Below are 19,476 nucleotides of genomic sequence, written 5' to 3' on the forward strand. Positions count from 1 at the left end.
GTAATCGCGGCATAAGGATAATAATACCAAAACAACTGTAGCAGCATTTACTAAAAGATATTTACTAACGGTATGGGTATCATAGCACTCGCAAGGCAAACTAGGGGATCTATATATTATATATATATATATTAAAGAATCACACAACCCCCCTTCGATTGCCCCCCAGCCTCTGTAGTCGTCATAAATGCAAGCCTTGCTAAATCCTCAAATGTCTCCGCCATAAGCTCCCCAGTCACAGCAGAGCATTCCGCATAGCGATCACACCGAAGCTCTTGCGCTATTCCGTATGACTAGGAGTTGATTAGCCTGAGGGAGAAACAAAACAATCTACCTTAAGGAATCCCTACTTCTTCTGGATAAATAAGCCCTTCTCCCGGAGCTCTCAGGTCTCGCTTCAAACCCACCATCATAACCGGGATGCGTTCACCAGCACCACGCTGGAAGTATCGAATCACATCGGCTCGCCACTAAATCAGAAGTAAAAGCTTTAGCCGTACTGTTGTCACTGACTTGATCTGCCAAATGGAGTTCAACTTACCCTCTTTAGACCATCTAGCGTCTCGCGATTCGAGATATCAAAGGCCAAAAGCACCACGTCAGGCTGAAGAGTAGACCAATGCTGGTTCGGACTTGCAGTATCATAAATCTCGAGCGTAAATGACTTCTTGGAGAAATTTATATCGTACACAAAGGGCTGGTCACCATCCCGAAGTATCTCGACTTGTGTATTGGATGTTCCCGGCCCTCTTGGTCGGATATTCTTAAGTCCTCTGGTCGACAGTTAAAATCACCTCCTTATTTAGGTTGTTATTTTTTTTTGGTGATGGATCACCAAGTAAATGATTCTATTTTCAATAGTGTATATGTTAAGAAAGATATACTCACGATAGGAAGGTCGATTTCCCACATCCTGCATCCCCTAATAACAGGATCGTGATCGGTGTCTCGAGCGTCTCTCTGCCCACAGATTCCGCCATGACGACAATATGTTCTTTAAAAAGATACAATATTCAATTCTTCAATATATATATATAAACTCCTCTATACCCAGTATTGATAAAGGTGTCTCAAAATCTGGTCATTCATTGCTAGATTCATTCTTGGTTGTTGCTTGACATTCTGGATCTTCGGTGAGATATCGTTTTAACTTTCACAAGCGGGATACATAGTGACTTACCCAAAATATTAAAACATCACATTATTGTCTGTGTTTTGAATCAAAGGCTAGGAAATCCTCTGACTACAATAAAGATATATTTAAGACTTACCACTAAAAATTATCTTCGAGACTATGAAAAACACCACGCCTCCTCTTTATCACTATTGTCACGCCCGCTAAGACTCTACAGAGAGACCTTCATGCCTGAGAAGGATATGAGCCAATGTAAGATACTTTCCCATAGTAAGATGCTGGCAACACAATTAAATTATTGTCAAATGCATTCTAAAGTCGCATATCATCATAATTCTCCCTGTTTGAAAGTTTACCCAGTGCAGGCTTGACAATATCCCGTGACTAGTCCCGTAGCATAACTCGTTGAAAATCATCATGATCAATGCAGTTTCTCATATATCAGCGCTGTATCTAGCTCTAGAACGCACAGAAAACATCTGCAGGGCTAGCAATACAGGCTAATACAGAACGTTTCTATCCCCAGCCCTGTTCCACGGTAGTTGACGATTTTTCACGGCCAGAAGCAGACATGGCCCCGACAGATTTATCTTCTTCGGTGGCAAAGATATTGATAAAGTCGGATCGTATTTGTCGTACTCCTCTGCCTCTTCGGTGATTCCGTCTACAGCTTTGCTTATGAGCAAAGTTGGACTCCGTAGTATCTGGATACGCAGGACTCCAGGAGTATGTCTGCCCAAGGCCCACCAAACAACGGGTACGCTAGTCTTGATCAATGAGGATACCACTTGGGGGATATCGGCAAAAAAAAAAAGACACAGAGAGGTTCCGTCGAGGCTTGGGCCTACGCGCAGGTTACTTGTATTGCTGTCAAGGCGGATTCTCACAGAAATCTGTGTGATACCAAGCCCGAATTTTTGAAAGACCATGGGGGAAGTTTAGTCCCTAATCCGGCATCCAGCTGTTTTTCAAACTGGATGTTCAAAAGTGCTTTTGCTTGGGGCTGTTCAATGTATTCCAATGGAAGGGAGCAGTACCTAGTTACCTGATTTTGGTCAATGGCTTCGACGTCTAAGTTAGTATAATTCAATTGATAAACGTGAAAGGGGTTGGACATATTGTTTCGCCACTAGATGTACCAAAGCTGTATGGTGTTTGAATAGGGACGCAGGAAAACGTTATTGAAGCTTGCATATCGTCCATATGAAAGTGATATGGTAAATCAGGGTTCTAGTGATAGGCAACTATAGCTTCGAACCGGGTCGTTTTCTCATGTACATATGCGTGCAACACTGCAAAGAACCTTTTTCTTTGGTGATGATATTTTAAGCGGCGCTGTTGATCAGTTGACGGAGATGGCTCAGAGTTAGGATGCTGGTCGTAAATAATCATACCCTGTGCGAAAGGACAGCCCAAATATATATATATATAGACCTAGAAAATAGGCCCTTATAAATTGAAGCAAAAGTTATCCATAAAGTCGTGAAGATTCGACCTGGTTAAGTTGTTGCTGTTTATTGGAAAGCACCAGCCATGTTATCAGCTTATCCGTAATATTACAATACAGGGCGTTACAGGGCAAAACCACCAGCGCAAAACCCAAAAATTTCTCCCAACAACTTTTTTAGATCGTGTGAATCGAATAACCTTGAATAACCCCCGCTGTCTTCAAGGGGATGTGGAGACTCCAGAGGAGATCATATTCCGTCTTGAATCAAGCTACAAAACCTATTTCTTTCAGCAAAAGACACTTCCAGCGCCTCTGCCACCAACACGCCAGACTTGAATCTCTCGCAACCAAAACCATGTCCGAGTCCACCACCACCGTTCCCGCCGGTCAACCGCAACCCGACTACTCGACCTGGACAACGAACAGTCTAATTGAGAGGATCACGGAGCTAGAGCGACAGCTGCACTCTCGGACGGTGGAATACACTACCTCGTCTTCCTCTTCCTCCAAAACTGAAAATGAATCGACTACCTCGAACCAACTCCAGCCCGAAGTATCTAGTAGTGCCTCCAGCAACAAGATAACTGGGAAGAAAGGGGATCCTAATGATATAACACATACAACCGCGAGCCGACCACCGAAGGCGCCGAAGAAGATGGATCCCTCCAAATACACCACCCGTTTCATAGCGCTCAAGTTCGCATATCTGGGACAGCGGTATAATGGTCTTGAACATGCGAATGGGAACATTACCCCTCTGCCGACGATTGAAGAGGAAATATGGAAAGCTCTACGGAAGTTGCGGCTGATTTTTCCAACCGACATGCTGGACCATGATTATAAGGAGACTGAAGGTCCGAGAGAAATGAAGCCTTACTTGATTAGTTGGGAAGGGTGCGATTATTCTAAAGCTGGACGGACGGATCGGGGTGTCAGTGCTTTTGGACAAGTTATTGGCATTCGGGTACGAAGTGCTCGGCCAAAGGGCAAGACAGTTCAGGACCCAGACACTACAATGGGGGATGCAGACGGAGCTCACTCGGAGGATCGGACGGCCGATGAAACGTGGGATGACATTGCAGATGAGCTACCATACATAAGCATGCTGAACAGAGCACTCCCAGAGGATATTCGGGTGGTGGCATGGTGCCCTCATCCTCCAGAAGGATTCGATGCTCGTTTCTCTTGCAGAGAGCGTCAGTATAAGTATTTCTTTACACAACCTGCGTTTTCGCCTACCCCAGGTCCCCTTGGCTTTGCTCAGCGTGCAAATAATGGGAAAGACTCTATTACCCCAAAGTACCGAGAGGGATGGCTGGATATCGAGGCGATGCGTGAGGCCGCGAAGTACTTCGAGGGTGTGCATGACTTCCGAAACTTCTGCAAGGTGGATACCAGTAAACAAATTGAAAACTTCGAACGAATTATCTATCGGGCCGACATTGAACTGCTCGACCCGAAGAGCAACCCACTAGGCTATGTGAATCAGCCAGAATTCCAAGCCTCGGGGCACCCTATTGCGGATGTGGCCTCGGACGATTCGCAAAACGTGTCTCCCAATGGTTCCCAGGTGTATGTCTTCACTTTACAAGGCTCCGCTTTTCTGTGGCATCAAGTGAGACACATGGTTGGAATGTTGTTTTTGGTGGGACAAGGACTGGAAACACCGTCGATTGTACGCGACTTGCTAGATGTCTTCCAAAACCCTCGCAAACCAATGTATGAGATGGCATCCGATGCCCCGCTAGTTCTCTGGGACTGTATCTTCCCCGATCTAAACGGTATCAGCCGTGAGGATGCACTTGAGTGGATTTATGCCGGTGATTCCAGACAGATCAAGACCCAATTTGGCAAGGGAGGCGGAAAATTTGGGATTGGAGGTGTAGTTGAGGATCTCTGGGCCGTCTGGAGGCAACGGAAGATGGACGAAATTTTGGCGGGCGCACTGCTTGATCTAGTCATTCAGCAGGGTGATCAGAATGTCGCCAAGGGAGGCGATGTCAAAAGCATCGAGGCGGAGAGGAAAAAGAGGGGCCAGAAGATATTCGTCGGATCTAACGAAGCCAAGGTTGGTGGGAAATACGTTCCCGTCATGCAGAAGCGGAAAATTGAGAGCGTGGAGGTTCTCAATGCAAGATGGCTAGCGGCAAAACAGCGGAGGAAGGAGAAGGAATCACAAGCCAGTAATGGGGATATATAGATAGGAGCCTGTAGATGCCTACCATAGAATATATGAATATATTGAGATTTCTCCTATCTCAGAAACCTCCCCGATATCATTCGAAGCATTTGACCGCATTATGGCTTTGAATCGTACAAGCAATGTCGCGAGCCCCTCCAAACCTCCTCCAACTTTGCCCTGTTGGGTAGAAGTTTCTGATCCATAAATGATAAGCAAAAAATTCGCTGCAGATGTAACATTCCAGAATATAGGCACCCTTACCGGAAATACCACAACAGCCTCCGGTTCTCCCACAACAATCACAGCCAAGTAGAATCGCACCTCGAACCCCTTAAAAGCCTCATGTATGACAATGTCTTGAATTTCAGTCGTAGGTATGAATCTTGTCGCAGCTTTGGAAAGATAAGTGGGGGAAGATGTAGACGTTTGGATTCCTAAACCTCGGATAACTAAGAGTGATTCCTCTATTGGAAACCAATCGCAAGTAAGTATTGGATTAGGGAAACTCCGTGGAAAGAGACGTGACGAACCTGTGTAGCCCTTCCTGAATACGCTGTATATCACGAGCACACTCACGAGAGCAGTGGCCACAAAGTTATAAGTATCAGCGATACGACAGACAGAAGATCCCAACGGGCTCGACCATATTTCAGTCCAGCGCAGGACAGATCCATCTTCCCCAAAGAGTGTATGACGGAATCGTGCAGCATGGAAGAATAGTACCCCGGTGAATATTACTCCTCGCAAAACAAGTTGAAAGTAGAAGAACAGTTTCGCTGGGGTGCTTGCATGCCTAGAGGCATTGGAAACTGTGAATAATGCGGTAGTCGGGGAGGGACGACGCGATATGAGATGAACCGGCATTTGTACGGGCAGTCAAGGGTGACCAATTGTTGTATATATAACAAAACTTCGCAGTCATGGATTCATTCACGAAATATCCATTCGATTTAATAAGCGAAAAGCGACCGTCCGAAGCTCATAGTCTCTGGGGCTAAATCTGCGCATCGGAGTTGTCAACTGCCTGGGCCTTTTTTGACCATCACCCTTTATTATTATTATTAATTAAATTAAATATTAAATTAAAACCCAAGCACCTCGCCAGCGAGACACTTACAGTAAGTTATTAATTAGATTATTATCTTAACATACTAGCTACTCTTATCCCTGGATAGGGGGATCACCTGTGGTCACGTGACACCAGAACATAGTTAATCCCCTCCGGTGCGGATCCTCGGGTGCTTCACGTCAGCAGCATCTGGCTTCGAAGCCGCTGGTCTGACTGATGTTGATTGCCCAACTCTCTCTCACTCTCTCTTGTTGCCTGATCTGCCCACGCAACGATTTCTCAGATGGTCTTCTTGGGAGAGCTTGTGTTCTGATAGAGGGACGATATTGTGCAATAGCCATGATAGACATTAAGCAGACAACTCAGATGGAGCCGGCCGTCCACGGCACGAGCGAACCCAGGTGGTCGCCATGATGAAATAGAGGCCCATATATATATATGGGACTTGTACAAGCCTGCTTATGGATTGCTAGGAATGAGCTCCTAGAAGGCCGAGAGCGGCGGAACGAAGAGCAGATTGGCATAGAGAACAAGACGAGGGATAGAAAGCCCCCAAGCAACCCCTCAACCCCAAACCCATACCTATTGCTTTGGAACATAAGTATTAGAAGGGTAACGAATCCAGAGGTATTTACTCCTTCACTTTGAATTCAATACCTACACGTTTTTACTTATAATAACCCCACTACTCCCAACGGTTCACACTGACTATTTACAGGGTCATCCAGCAAAGACAACCACACGCGACCCATGAATGAGCATTGCCAGAAACGCCGACTGAGGGATTTTCTTCGATAGATCGTGTATAATGGAAGGGTTATAGCAGTTGATTTGTGACTCTGTGAGCCACCTCCTCAACCCAGATATCTACCTAGAGCTTGCGTGCTATTCGCCGCGGTGCTCTTGGGGTTACCCCCGCAAAATGTCGCATTACTGACCATAATATTAGCAGGGGATTATAACTGAAATTAGTATAACACCGTTGTATGGCGGACTTGCTTTTTCTTATCACATTGGTGCCTCCTTTCTGTCTGGACTGCTATTTCCTTGCCTTGCAACATTGGAGACCTGTACCTGGACCTGGAGCAATGAACAATGCCGTCGGATCAATTTCTGATATATTTCTTATCTTCTGCATGGACTGCCTGTTTCTTTGACTGAATTCCAAGTACTTATCGGCAAATTGAGACTATGCTCTTTCTTGTAATGCAGCAGCTACCTAGCCCTTTCGTAACAGAGAGAACCATGATTTTTCTGTTCTGTCTGAGAGAGATGATGGCTAACTATATGCTGAATGCTGTTTGTTTTGTTTTATTTTGTTTTGTGCTCTTTCTTTTCTATTTTATTTTGATTTTGATTTTCTCTCCATCCTCCTCTGACTAACCACAAGCCGGTTCCGGCACCCAATTCTTGTGAATTTTGCCTGTTCTGCGGGGCCGTTGGACTTTTCCACCGCCTCTGTGCCAACGCTTGCCAGAATTAGGAAGGACGGAGCCTGAGGCTAAAACGGCAGAAACCCGAATCTGCAGGTTCCACTGGGGACGCTTTTTTTTTTTTCCTTCGATCGCGGGCTCACACGACATTCTAGTCTAATACTTTTCTCCTATATCCCTTTCATTTTAGCCCTTGAAGCGTGTTTTTGACCCCCCGCCATGAGATAGTGCCCTGTCTCTGCTCGCTGCAAGGCTATTTGTTACCATTTTCGCTCACCTCGTATCTACCGAGCTAACCCTCCCGATCCTACCGCCCCTCCAGATCACAGCCGCCTTGTCGGATTTTCTTGGATTTTCTCCGCTTCCGAATCGGTTGCTCCCTCCAGCGCCCTCCTCGCATTACCCAGCATCCAGGTTCTTCAGTGCCTTTAACCGACATTCTGGCAGCTATGGTTCGAAATATCGTCGTCATTGGGGGCACTTCCCACCCCCAGTTGACTCAGACGATTTGTGGCATTCTTGGGATTCCTCAAGCCGACGTGCTACTGTCAAAGTTTTCTGTCGGCGAGACCAGGGTCGAGATCAAAGAATCCGTCCGTGGGAAAGACGTCTACATTCTTCAATCCGGCGGCGGAAAAGTGAACGATCACCTTTTGGAGCTGCTTATCACCATTTCGGCCTGCAAAACTGCCTCCGCAAGAAGAGTCACCGCTGTTCTTCCCCTCTTTCCATACTCCCGCCAGAGTGACATTCCTTACAACAAGACTGGAGCTCCTCTAGTCAAATCGTCAGTCGATGGAAAGACAGGACCCGCAAACGGTTATACTTTTGAAAGTACCCCCCCAACACCTCATCCAGGAAAGCCTGAGAGCGGCAGCCTGTTGAATGGCGTTGATAATCTACAAAAGAGTCTCGCAAGGGCGCAAATAGAAGAGTCTAACGGCAGCCCGGTCAAGAAACGCCAGCCTAACGGAATCACCCGCAGTGACACCCTCGACTCATTCAAATCGGAGAGCAGCAGGTCTACACTTCTTAACGGAAATGTTAGTGATGACAGTCAAAACAAAATCACCAACTTCCAGCCTCAGCCCGGATACAAGCAATGGGTGGCTCAGGCGGGCACCCTTGTGGCAGATCTACTCACTTGTGCTGGTGCGGACCACATCATCACGATGGATCTCCATGACCCCCAGTACCAGGGATTCTTTGATATCCCTGTCGACAACCTCTACGGGCGTCCTCTTCTGAAGAACTACATCATGCGAAACATCCCCAACTATAAGCAAGCCGTCGTCGTTAGCCCAGATGCTGGTGGTGCCAAACGAGCGACCGCGATTGCAGACTCTATGGGTATGGAGTTTGCTTTAATCCACAAGGTATGTATATTCTGTCTGTGTTTCATGAATCTTTTCTAATACTTTTTAGGAACGACGCCCTACAAAAATTACAGACCGCCAAAACGCTACCATGATGCTAGTTGGTGATGTGAAAGATCGCATAACCATTCTAGTTGATGACCTCGCAGATACGTCGAATACTATCACTCGAGCAGCCAAGCTTTTGAAGAAGGAAGGAGCTTCGAAAGTCTATGCACTCGTAACACACGGGATCCTAAGCGGTGACGCTATTGATCGCATCAACGCTAGCGCTCTCGACAAGGTTGTCGTGACCAACAGCGTTGATCAGGCAGACCACCTGCGACGCTGCCCCAAACTAGAGGTCTTGGAAGTCGGCCACGTTTTTGCAGAGGTAAGAGCTCACCCGGTCAGGCTGCTTTCTATCAGCAACTTTTTCCTGACACTCCATAGGCCATCCGTCGTGTCCACCACGGAGAAAGTATCAGTGCTTTATTCCAGTATGACTAGCTGGGTTAATTGCTTTTTCTTTCTCTTTATTTGGCACTTCCGTATCGGACATCTGAGATGATTTTTTCCTTCTTCTAAAAGTAGCACTGAGTTTAAGCCATATATCATGGATTTCTTTTTCTTCATTCTATGACGCAATATACTCAAGACAATTACAATACTTCATGAATTGTTTTGTGAATGATACAATCTACACCATTGCATATTTTTCATTAAACATATTTAGGTTTGATAGAGGCCATTCTCTGTGGAAAGCTGCTCTCCCTGGATCTTCTTTTTTACAGTTGATGTGATGTGATATATTCTCTAGCCTGCCCACAAGTTCTCGTGTGGGATCCAGCATGATGGCTTGTCCAGAGCCAGGCCACAGACTTTTTGAACCTCCCAGTGACGCTGCTCTAGACAGAAACAAGAGCCATTTTATCTTCTTCGGTACATATCTTACCCTCCTTTACGGATACGTAAAGGCAACCTGCGCATCCTTCTCCTTATACTTACTAACTTGAGCCTCACCCGACCGAGGCGCTTCCATCTGAGGCTAAAAATCTCAGATGATTCTGCCTTTTTTTCCATATAAAAAGAACACTGTTTGTTGATAATGGAATATTTCCCTGGGAATTCTTGCCTTCAATATACAAGAAACCCAGCATTACGAATACATTGCTCACCTAGCTAACGTCGTCAGCCTGTTTAGGTGAAATGTGGCTGAACGAACCCTAGATCCTAGAAGGAAAAACCATGCATATATAAAAAAAAAACCTAATGAACCTTGACACTCAATTTTTTTCCCTTTTAAGCCCCTCAAACTTCTCACGTTTTGGGGTCTGTTCTGTTCTGTGCTGTACAATGCAGGACAGGCATCCCGCCGGTTCAGACCCACGTCTGACCTCACTTTATTCCAAGGTACTCCGAGTCGCTCGTGCAAGTTGGTCGTCTATGATTCATGGGTATATCTCTTATTTACTCTCGATGTCATATGGTAGATAGTTGACAGTATGAAGTAAAAAGCTGCTTCTGATTAATAGAGAAAAGTTCTGTTGTTGACATTAAGTTTACTTAGGCCCATCAGTTAACTAACCGCAGAATTGTATTTGAAACCTTACATACTTAAGAGGTATATATACTGGTTTTTCTTGGATATGGCAAAAACGTGGTTGAGTGAATTCTTCATCATCTATACTATAACAACAGCTATGTTGCTCTGGAGGTAGGTACTATGTCACACGAAGCAAAATGAAAACCCCAAACGCCCTGAACAAGAGTAAAGAGAAGCGATCTAATCACAAAGCAAAATAAGCTGGATGATTCGATGCGCTCGACAGGATGGGTACTTGGTTGGTACTAGTCAAGAAAAAAAAAAACGAAAAAAGGAAGACAGAAAATCGGCGACCGCTGGAGGAAAAGCGTCAAAATACATGCATGGTCCTAAGCTAGACCGAGAGCGAGGAGAAGGAGCGGTAGGGAGGAGGATTGCAATTAAAAGACAGAGATGAAATTCCCAATCCTCTCTTTCTGGTTCTGAGCAATACACTCCGAGATCCAAGTAACGTTTCTAATTTCCTGCATAAAGTTAGTTCAACGTTCGTGGGGTTAAAAACGGTGGAATCCTGTCTCACCTGTTCCTTTAGTCGCATCCAAGCATACACAACAGCGGGGGTGAATTGCCTGGTAAAAACGATCTTGGACATTTCCATTTCCTTCTGGTAGAACAAGTCCTCCAGGCTCTTTCCATCAGAGCTACCGCCCATGCCAGCGAGGCCGGTGCCGCCTTGTGTGAGACCGACAGTGTCGAAAAAAGCTTTATAGTCGGCGGAGACGCTCACAGCAAGGGCAACAGATTCAATATCATCTGCCCGTGAGAGCATTAGGGATCCCTCGGGGTAAAGTTTGCCGAATTCCGGGTAGAGCTTTCTGCGTTCGAGCTTAGAGAGCTCCGTACCGAAGGAGTTCAGAGTGATATTAATAGCACGTCTATCAGCCTCGAATTGCAGAATCTCCGACATCACTTCTGCCGTTGGTGTGCCCTTGAAGTCCGAGTGTGTGGTGACAAAGGTATGGAAATCCTCGAGGTAATTCTTGTAGAGTGTGTTGCGAACGATCTCGATGTTCAGCTCATCCAGATCTTGGTGGCTGAGACTGCTCTTGAAGTAACCAGCCAACGGTGTCTCGATCAATACGGAATTATATAGCTCTTCGATATTGGTCGCAACACATAGAACGGGCAAGGTCTCGAACCATCCGAGAGGGTGGCATCGCTCAAGAAGCTCTCGCGTATCACGCTCGTGCAAGGTACCGGTGATCAGGAGAGCGATATTATCGATCATATACCCGTAGGTAAGGTATTCCAGAAATCTAGCCGTGGACCCCGTGGCCTGCGCGAGGAGGTAGCGAAATTCGGCGACCAGTTTATCGGTCATTTTGCCAGCGAGGGCAGAGGTGGAGGGGTTTGGGGGGAGGGCCCCAAGGAAGTCGCCATATGCAGGTCCCAGCTGTAATTTGACATCTGCAATCCAGAGGTACCAATTAGAACAAGCAAAAAAGCTAGTAGGGGCTAGGTTTTAGAGCAACAGACCATCGATAGTTTCGCATTGTGTCAGGTTTGAGTAATGCTGCCCGGTGAGGAGGCTGTTCCGATATCCTCGAACAATCCCCTCGATATAGCTGCAATACAGTCAGCCAGCTGCCTCACAGATCCCACAACCTCCATATTCATCTCTCAACTTACCCGCTGTTGACGTTGAAAAACAGTCCCTCCATGGTGGAATGGTGGAATCGCAAGTGCCCAAAACCGTTCTCCGCATCGAGCTTCCAGGCAGGTTGCTGTTGTTCTTTTGGTCGCCTCTCGTGTTACATAAGCAGCTGCACCGCCGCACGCACACACACCGCCACAACCTTAGGCCACTAGCCACCGGCTGCACTTTTTCTGCACTTTTTTAGTTTTTGGAGGTCAAAAAAAATTCCCTTCAGCAGCACGCTCTTGGTGGTTGAGTCCACGGTCGCCCACATTTCTGCCCTCCTCCCCCCGATCCCACCTCTGGCTGTTATCCTTTCTCGATCTCCAGCAGCTACGAGACGAGGCCGCACACCATGACGCTCTTCATCCTGACCGAAACCAGCGCGGGTTATGCCCTGCTTAAAGCTAAGGACAAGAAGCTTCTGAAGCGAGATGATCTCGCTACTGAGGCTGCGACTGCAGAGGGCGTTTCTAATCTGTAAGCTCCCTATTGTGAAAATATTTTTCACTCCGATATACGCTTTCTGTGCCTCAATTTTTACCCTGTCTTGTTGCTGAGAACGGGAAAAAATTTTTTCCCCACGTCGCAAAACCTGATCTAACGCATCATACAGGGTTAAGTTGAAGAGCTTCCAGAAATTTGATAGCGCCGCCGCAGCTTTAGAGGAAGTCGCTTCTCTCGTTGAAGGAAAGGTTACTCCCAGACTCGCCAGTCTGCTTGACGAGATTAAGGATGAGAAGAAGGTTTCTCTGGCTGTTGCTGACCCCAAGCTGGGTAGGTGGTTCCAGTTCAGGAAAATATCGTGAAAAAAGCGTGTAATTAACATTTATTTCGCAGGTAACTCCATTGGCAAGCTGCCTGGCCTCTCTATTCAATTGGTTGCGGACTCCTCTACAACCGAGATCTACCGCGCCATCCGCGAACATCTGCCCACATTGATTCCCGGCCTCTTGCCTCAGGACATGTCCACTATGTCGCTTGGTCTCTCCCACTCTCTTGCCAGACACAAGCTTAAGTTCTCTCCGGATAAGATCGATACTATGATTGTGCAGGCGATTGGCCTGCTTGATGACCTGGATAAGGAACTGAACAACTACGCCATGCGTGTGAAGGAGTGGTATGGTTGGCACTTTCCTGAACTGGCTAAGATTCTCAACGATAACATCGCCTACTCGAGACTTGTTTTGAAGATGGGCATGCGAACCAACTGGGAAACTGCCGATCTCGCTGAGATTCTCCCCGAGGAGATCGAGACTGCCGTGAAGTCTGCTGCAGACAGGTCTATGGGTACTGAGATTAGCGAGGAGGACTTGGAGAACATCCAGGCTCTCGCCGAGCAGGTGATCGGCTTCGCTGACTACCGTTCACAACTGGCTGGCTATCTTACTGCCCGTATGAACGCCATTGCCCCCAACCTGACTGCTCTGGTTGGTGATCTGGTTGGCGCCCGCCTCATTGCTCACGCCGGTAGCTTGACCAATCTGTCCAAGAGCCCCGCCAGTACTATTCAGATCCTTGGTGCTGAGAAGGCTCTGTTCCGTGCTCTGAAGACCAAGCATGACACACCTAAGTACGGTCTGATCTATCATGCCTCTCTCATTGGTCAGGCTACTGGCAAGAACAAGGGTAAGATGGCCAGAGTTCTTGCTGCCAAGGCTTCTCTTGGTCTCCGTGTTGATGCTCTTGCCGAATGGGATGATGATGTTACGGAGGAGGAGAAGGCTGCTCTGGGTACCGAAGCTCGCTTCAACCTTGAGAGGAAGTTGGCCGCCTTGGAGGGCAAGGCTCTTAAGCCCCGTGGTGTGGCTATCGGCCCCAACGGCGCTGCCCAGCCCAAGAAGTTCAACATCAACGAAGTCCGCAAATACAACCCTGATGCCGATGCCATTGACGAGGACGAGGCTACCCCTGCCCAGAAGAAGCTTGTGCAGGAGGTCTCCGACGAGGAAATGGCCGATGCCGATTCTGATGATGAGGGTGCCGATGCCAACGAAGTCGACTCTGACGATTCTGAAGAGGAGTCCAGCAAGAAGTCCAAGAAGAGCAAGGATTCAGAGCTTGAGAAGATGGCTGAGAAGGCTGGTCTGAGCCTGAAGAGATACAAACGTAAGCTTGAGCGAGGTGAGATCCAGTTTGACGCCTCTGGCAACCCCAGCTCGATCAGCAAGAAGGACATCAAGAAGGCCAAGAAGGATGCCAAGAAGGATGCCAAGGGCGAGGAGAAGAAGCGCAAGCGATCGGATGACGGCGAGGCTGTGAACGGGGATGAAAAGAAGAAGAAGAAGAAGAAGAAGAGCGACGAGTAAGGTCGTTGCGGTATGGCATATAAAAAGTTTTGAAAACTTGACGGATTTCTTTTCATTTCTGTATGATATCACACCATGTGGGTTGATCTTTTTACTTTTGTCGTTTGCTATTTCGAACCGTTTGACTTTGGGTGGCATTTCAAGGATGGGATTATTGGTCCATCCACGGCGCAGAGGTGCTTGTTGGGATTTTCGGCAATAATAAGATGTTGATAAGTATCAAATCTACCAACTTGATATAATTCTGCCTCATCTCCAATAAGACTGCTCGCGGATATACACGCGAAATAATATGCCCTAACCCCAGCATCTACATCGCCCTCTTCGTGCTCACCAGACGGGCCCTTCAGTTCCCAACCCATTGCGTATAAGCCCGTATGTATCTCTTTTACACAAGTGGCCGCTCTCCAAGCTAACCCTCACAGCCTGGTATACAAAAAGCTTGAGGTCGTGGCCTGAATCGTTATCCTTGCACAGTGGCACTTCTGGATGAAGATTCCCTTTTTTTTTTTTTTTGCAGGAGGCGATATCCATCGGAGGAACATTCAAATATAACTCGGATTGTGCGAACCCCCGAGTCATTAATACCTCCAGCGTTTGCTAGCCAGGCGATCTCTGTATTCTTCTCGTTGATAGTTTCAAGAAGAACGGCGCCATAACCACCCGGCATTGGAATCCCAGTGGAACCTACTACACGTTAAGATATGGTATGGAAGTTCAAGCAGGCAGGATAACTCCACCACTCTCATAGAAAAATGCACTGAATTCGCAGGAAGTTTGTCCTTACTGTCCAAACCGACGAGCAGGAGTAACATCGTAACCTCCCCCCTTCCCCAAAAATGAAAAAAATCAGATACTTACTGCGGGCTATACAAGCGTTTTAGGCTTGTATGTATTGAGTATGTATCGCTAGATATGGGATTCTGGGTGTTTAATGAAAGATCTCGACCGCGAAGTGGAAGCAATGAATCCAGTTTCCCAATGTACCCCGTATAACGGAAGTCGAAGATGAGCATGCATGCTCACGGCCATAGCCGCAGTATTCAACGATATTTCTTCACATATCGGTACTCTATGGGCTAATCAGCTCTATAAAGCCTTTTAGCTTGTCCTTTTCACCGGTAGGGGTATATGTTTCTGTTTTATGGGGTCTACGTCGTGTCGTCACTTAGGGTCGGACTATGTATGGAATGGGGTTTTCGATATTATCTTTTTTTTTTTTCCAGTTGACAGCTGAGAGTCAATTCAATCCAGTATGCACCTACCTACTAACCCTATTCTACGAATTCTTCATCTCCAATTCTTAACCATCTTCAATTGAAACCTCCAAGGTTGTGTTTTGCTTTGCATTTAAAAGATAGTAAACACACCGCCGCCTGTAACTTAATAATTCTGCCGGCAAAACCCATCTTTTCCCCCCCTCTCTCCGCCCTAATTTTCCTGGGTTCCTTTCGCGATTCAGATATCTGATCTGAACTATCTCAACCACTAAACCCCTCCAGAACCATGCGGGTACATACATACCCCTCCCTTTCTTCAGAAAAAGGAAAGGCATTGACATGCGATATAGATCATCAACCCCCAAGAGGCAGTCCTCACAAACGTCGAGGTTCTCGCGTACCTCACTGCAAACCCACCAAGAAGACCACCAAACCCCCCGCCGAGTTCAAGGCACTGGGTACCGAGTCCGGATTTACGGGACCATAACACGGTTGTTAAGGAGGTATGCCCTCTTTCTCTTTCTCTTTCTCCCTCACACTCACTCACCCACTCTCTGTCTGTCTGTCTGTCTGTCTGTCTGTCTATTCCTGGATTTGGTGCTTAGTATGATTATGCGAGTGATGAGCTTGCATTTTTACACGGAAAGAAAAAAAAAAACCTCCAGAATATGAATTGAATGAGTTCGAGTCTGACTGACTGACCGATTGACTGATGATATCTAGATCCACAACTATGTCTCCCGTCTCTCTCCACACATTCTCAAATACCCACGCTACACGACCACCACATCCACAACACAAACGCGCGCACAGAAAGAAACAGAAACACCGCTCGATGGAGCCCTCCGCGCCCTCGTCACGCGACTCCAGCCCTACGGCCTGACGAAAGGCGAGGTGCTCATGATCGTGAACCTCGGCGTAGGCATTGACTCGTCCGCTTCTGCTGCTGAGAACACGGAGAACGCTCCTGAGGGCGGCGAAGAGATGGACGTTGATGGTGCGGATGAACAACAAACTGGTCAGGAAGGCGACGGTGAGGGTGAGGGTGGAGAACAGGGTGAAGGGGGGGAAGAAGAGGAGGATCCAATGGCGGGGGATTACGGCGCGCTTGCGTTACTGGATACGGTGATTGAGGAGCGTGAGGAGAGGTTGAGCCAGGAGGATGTTGGTGAGGTGTTGGCTATTATCCGGGAGACGTTTTAAGGTTGGGAATAGGTGATTGAGTTGCTCCTCTTCCTGCTACCTTTTGGAGAGCAAAGGAGGGGGAGATTGGCTTTGTGTATGATATGATTCATGATATGATTTGCAAATTTTTTTTTTTTTTTGGTTATGGAGTTGGGATGGGTTACTCGGTACATAAATACTACACTACTACATACTACCTACTATGTAAGAAAAGTTGACTGATCAGTCCAATATTTACTATACTATACTTTGTGTTTCTCCTCTATCTGGTATCTTTAGCTATCTTTAGTTACGAAGTAAATATCCATGGTTAGCGTCAAAAAAAAAAAAAAAAAAAAAAAAAAAAAAAAAAAGGGAAACACAGGCCAGTACGCCATGACGGATTACAACAATAAGAACCCCAACACCAAACTGAATATACACGGCTATGGAGAACCCATTAGCCTGTGCGTGGTCCTAACCACGCTAGTCAACACACCTAGAATAAGGTGGTGAGATCAATATATGCAACGAAGGGGATGATATGAAGAAAGGGGAAACAAGAGCGGTTAGAGCTATTGACCCTTGATCAAGTTGCCGAACTCATTGTATACGGGTCCTCCGGGCTCGCCGCCAGCTTCCTCGCCCCAGACTCCGAGATCGTCATCAAACATGTCACGCTCAAAACCTGCGCAGACTTCAGGATAGTTAATCCACTCTCCCTTGTCTGTCCAGATTCCTCCTGCGCCGCCACGCACGTCCCACCAGTTTTGGCCACCTAGTAGGGCCGTCTGAGCTGCATCGAACCCGGTCTGGGCGCGCATGTACTTGCGGAGAAGAGCCCGGGCCCAAGGGTGGAACCACATTTTCGACCACCACGTATCACGCAAATTTCGTTCGACGGTGCGTTCGACATTCCGGTCGTCTTTTATATTCATATGCACCAGAACCGGAACCGACGCGGAATGCACGTTTGTCATCAGGGGGATGTTATTCCAAGACCGGTTATTCGGGAGCTCGTCCAGAGTTTCATTCCATGGGGGATTGAGGTATTCATTCTTGCCGAACTTGGGCTGGGTAAATGGGTTGCAAACATTGTCCTCGGACAAGTCGTCTGGAAGGATAAGGCGTCTTTCCCGGGGCACATGATGTTCCATCTGAACAGATGATGTCTTCGAGACATTGTTATATTTCAACCATTCAACATCTTGCTTAGAATTGAACGCATTGAAAAATAGCCGGGATTCAAAGTCCACGCCGATTCCATACTCATACCGTTGGCCAGAGTCCAATCGAGGAGGGACGCTGGTCATATTCGCTGCCTCGGATATACCAATCCATCGGTACAGTCTCTCCTTGAATCCACTTGTGGTTCTCAGTCTCTCCAGTTCCCGAACGTACTCCTGCCGTCCGTACATCTGCGTCAAAGCCAGATAATCCCCATGGACGTTACGGTGCTCCTCCACATACCGTAGAACTTGCGCGTAGATCAGTTTCAAGTCTGCAACTTGACCGATAGCTGCGCCTGGTTTGAGCCACCGTGGTCGCGTTAGGGGTCCCCGCGTATCAGTTTTCCATCCATAGGCGTCTGGGGGTAAGCTAGATCGAGGAACTGTAACGCAACCCGCATCAAGTGGAAGACCTGGGAAGCATTCTTTGCCAGCGGAGAAAATCACGCGCTGGGAATACTTTTGAAGGGTTTCTACTCCTTCTTTACGGAATGGACGCTCAACCGTTACCATCCCGTATTTCTTTCGCAACTTGGCATTGTTTTCTCGCAGAAGGTCCTGGAATCGGGTGATCAACACCTCCGGGGGCAATTGAAAGAATATGTCGAAACCATCCACAATAAGAACGATGTCGTTATCTTGTAGACGAGGGGTATATTCTAGAAAGTTGTATATTCCAGTAATTCTATCAACCATAAAATCGTATTCTGTCGAGTGCTCGGGTAGAGCTCTCCCGTAACGGACTAGAGTAGGGGGTGGATAATTCAGAATCATGGCGGAGGCCAGGGTGCGACAAAGAGCGGATGATTTGCGCGTCGCGGGCAAGACGAGGTGGAAAGATGGGTTGGTTTTTTGTAGATTATTAGGAAGGGTATCATTTCGGTCAAGAGAGAGTTTCGGGGACACGATTCGAGCATCTTCAGGGTTCTCGTGAAAAGGATGGTATGAGGGGTACTTGAGCCAGTAATTGATGCTCGGCTGAAGAGAGGTGATTAGCTTCTTTCCGAAGATTTAAAATGCAGTCTCGGGAAAGAGATAAACCCACCTCGCGAGGAGGACGCAGGAAGAGAAAAAGAAGAAAGAAACATGTTGCGACAGCGAAAATCGACCTGACTGGTCGTGTTCGCGGACGGGGATAGTAAGTCTGGTGCAGGAACCTTGTCGCGGATAGGCGCCACGAATTATACTGGTCGACCCAAAGGCCGTTCAGTAGGCCACGAGAGTCCATCTGGCGAAGAGCACTTGTACCCTCTTTCGAGAGATGGATCGCCTGAACAGAGCAATGGCACTGTCACTCAACCCAGATGGAAGATAAGGGACGGACGGTCTCAAGCAGCTTGAAACCAAAAAAATCTTGAGAATGGACATTCCTGCCGCCACACGTCGTCCCGAGTAGCCCAAAGGCTGATTGAGGCTGGCACTGGGATGGGGGAAGAAGAAGCGTCTAAGGATGGTGGAAGTTGAGAGGGAAAGAAATCAATGACAGCAAGAAGTCACCATGTTGCAGATGACAAGTACACCGTAGAAGAAGAAGATGACGACAGCCGCAAGAGTAAGACCGGACTAGAGCCTGGAAATGTTTCAATGCGACCGGTTGGGACAAGATTAACACTCTATGATGGATGAATCCTTGTCCAGGCCTCTAAAGCTGTGTAAAATGAGTTGATTACCAGAGGGTTTTAATTCCC

General features: G+C 47.3%; 8 protein-coding genes across 8 annotated transcripts; 4 read left to right on the plus strand and 4 right to left on the minus strand.

The window, feature by feature from the left end:
* Positions 1-131: 131 nt before the first annotated feature.
* On the minus strand, positions 132-1,106 carry P175DRAFT_0476647 (putative Rho-like small GTPase; the record flags this gene model as incomplete). Its single annotated transcript, XM_040895285.1, has 4 exons — positions 889-1,106; positions 542-773; positions 351-470; positions 132-293 (listed from the first exon to the last, which is right to left on the minus strand). The coding sequence occupies exons 1-4, from the start codon at positions 978-980 to the stop codon at positions 132-134; spliced, it is 606 nt and encodes a 201-aa protein (XP_040752873.1). The 5' UTR covers positions 981-1,106.
* A 1,834-nt stretch (positions 1,107-2,940) lies between these two features.
* P175DRAFT_0435755 (pseudouridine synthase DEG1) lies at positions 2,941-4,785 on the plus strand (the record flags this gene model as incomplete). Its single annotated transcript, XM_040893755.1, has 1 exon — positions 2,941-4,785. The coding sequence occupies one exon, from the start codon at positions 2,941-2,943 to the stop codon at positions 4,783-4,785; it is 1,845 nt and encodes a 614-aa protein (XP_040752874.1).
* A 98-nt stretch (positions 4,786-4,883) lies between these two features.
* P175DRAFT_0436027 (PIG-H family GPI synthesis protein) lies at positions 4,884-5,631 on the minus strand (the record flags this gene model as incomplete). The annotated part of the gene is made up of 3 exons (XM_040893775.1): positions 4,884-4,961; positions 5,029-5,231; positions 5,298-5,631. 3 exons carry the CDS (start codon positions 5,629-5,631, stop codon positions 4,884-4,886), a joined length of 615 nt encoding a protein of 204 aa, XP_040752875.1.
* A 2,087-nt stretch (positions 5,632-7,718) lies between these two features.
* Positions 7,719-9,134, plus strand: P175DRAFT_0434219 (ribose phosphate diphosphokinase subunit PRS5; the record flags this gene model as incomplete). The annotated part of the gene is made up of 3 exons (XM_040893646.1): positions 7,719-8,645; positions 8,695-9,018; positions 9,078-9,134. 3 exons carry the CDS (start codon positions 7,719-7,721, stop codon positions 9,132-9,134), a joined length of 1,308 nt encoding a protein of 435 aa, XP_040752876.1.
* A 1,222-nt stretch (positions 9,135-10,356) lies between these two features.
* P175DRAFT_0476658 (H(+)-transporting V0 sector ATPase subunit d) lies at positions 10,357-11,925 on the minus strand. Its single transcript, XM_040895286.1, has 4 exons — positions 11,860-11,925; positions 11,707-11,795; positions 10,751-11,637; positions 10,357-10,694 (listed from the first exon to the last, which is right to left on the minus strand). Exons 1-4 carry the CDS (start codon positions 11,889-11,891, stop codon positions 10,611-10,613), a joined length of 1,092 nt encoding a protein of 363 aa, XP_040752877.1. The 5' UTR covers positions 11,892-11,925; the 3' UTR covers positions 10,357-10,610.
* A 170-nt stretch (positions 11,926-12,095) lies between these two features.
* nop58 (RNA-processing protein NOP58) lies at positions 12,096-14,460 on the plus strand. The gene is made up of 3 exons (XM_040894617.1): positions 12,096-12,346; positions 12,483-12,643; positions 12,707-14,460. Exons 1-3 carry the CDS (start codon positions 12,222-12,224, stop codon positions 14,173-14,175), a joined length of 1,755 nt encoding a protein of 584 aa, XP_040752878.1. The 5' UTR covers positions 12,096-12,221; the 3' UTR covers positions 14,176-14,460.
* A 1,186-nt stretch (positions 14,461-15,646) lies between these two features.
* On the plus strand, positions 15,647-16,690 carry P175DRAFT_0500377 (uncharacterized protein). The gene is made up of 3 exons (XM_040896945.1): positions 15,647-15,687; positions 15,746-15,898; positions 16,119-16,690. Exons 1-3 carry the CDS (start codon positions 15,682-15,684, stop codon positions 16,596-16,598), a joined length of 639 nt encoding a protein of 212 aa, XP_040752879.1. The 5' UTR covers positions 15,647-15,681; the 3' UTR covers positions 16,599-16,690.
* A 243-nt stretch (positions 16,691-16,933) lies between these two features.
* Positions 16,934-19,407, minus strand: P175DRAFT_0456129 (glycosyltransferase domain-containing protein). The gene is made up of 2 exons (XM_040894618.1): positions 18,834-19,407; positions 16,934-18,766 (listed from the first exon to the last, which is right to left on the minus strand). Exons 1-2 carry the CDS (start codon positions 19,014-19,016, stop codon positions 17,135-17,137), a joined length of 1,815 nt encoding a protein of 604 aa, XP_040752880.1. The 5' UTR covers positions 19,017-19,407; the 3' UTR covers positions 16,934-17,134.
* Positions 19,408-19,476: the final 69 nt, after the last annotated feature.

The sequence above is a fragment of the Aspergillus ochraceoroseus genome, assembly GCF_002846915.1.
Source record: "Aspergillus ochraceoroseus IBT 24754 chromosome Unknown P175scaffold_3, whole genome shotgun sequence".
NCBI classification, from domain to species: domain Eukaryota; kingdom Fungi; phylum Ascomycota; class Eurotiomycetes; order Eurotiales; family Aspergillaceae; genus Aspergillus; species Aspergillus ochraceoroseus.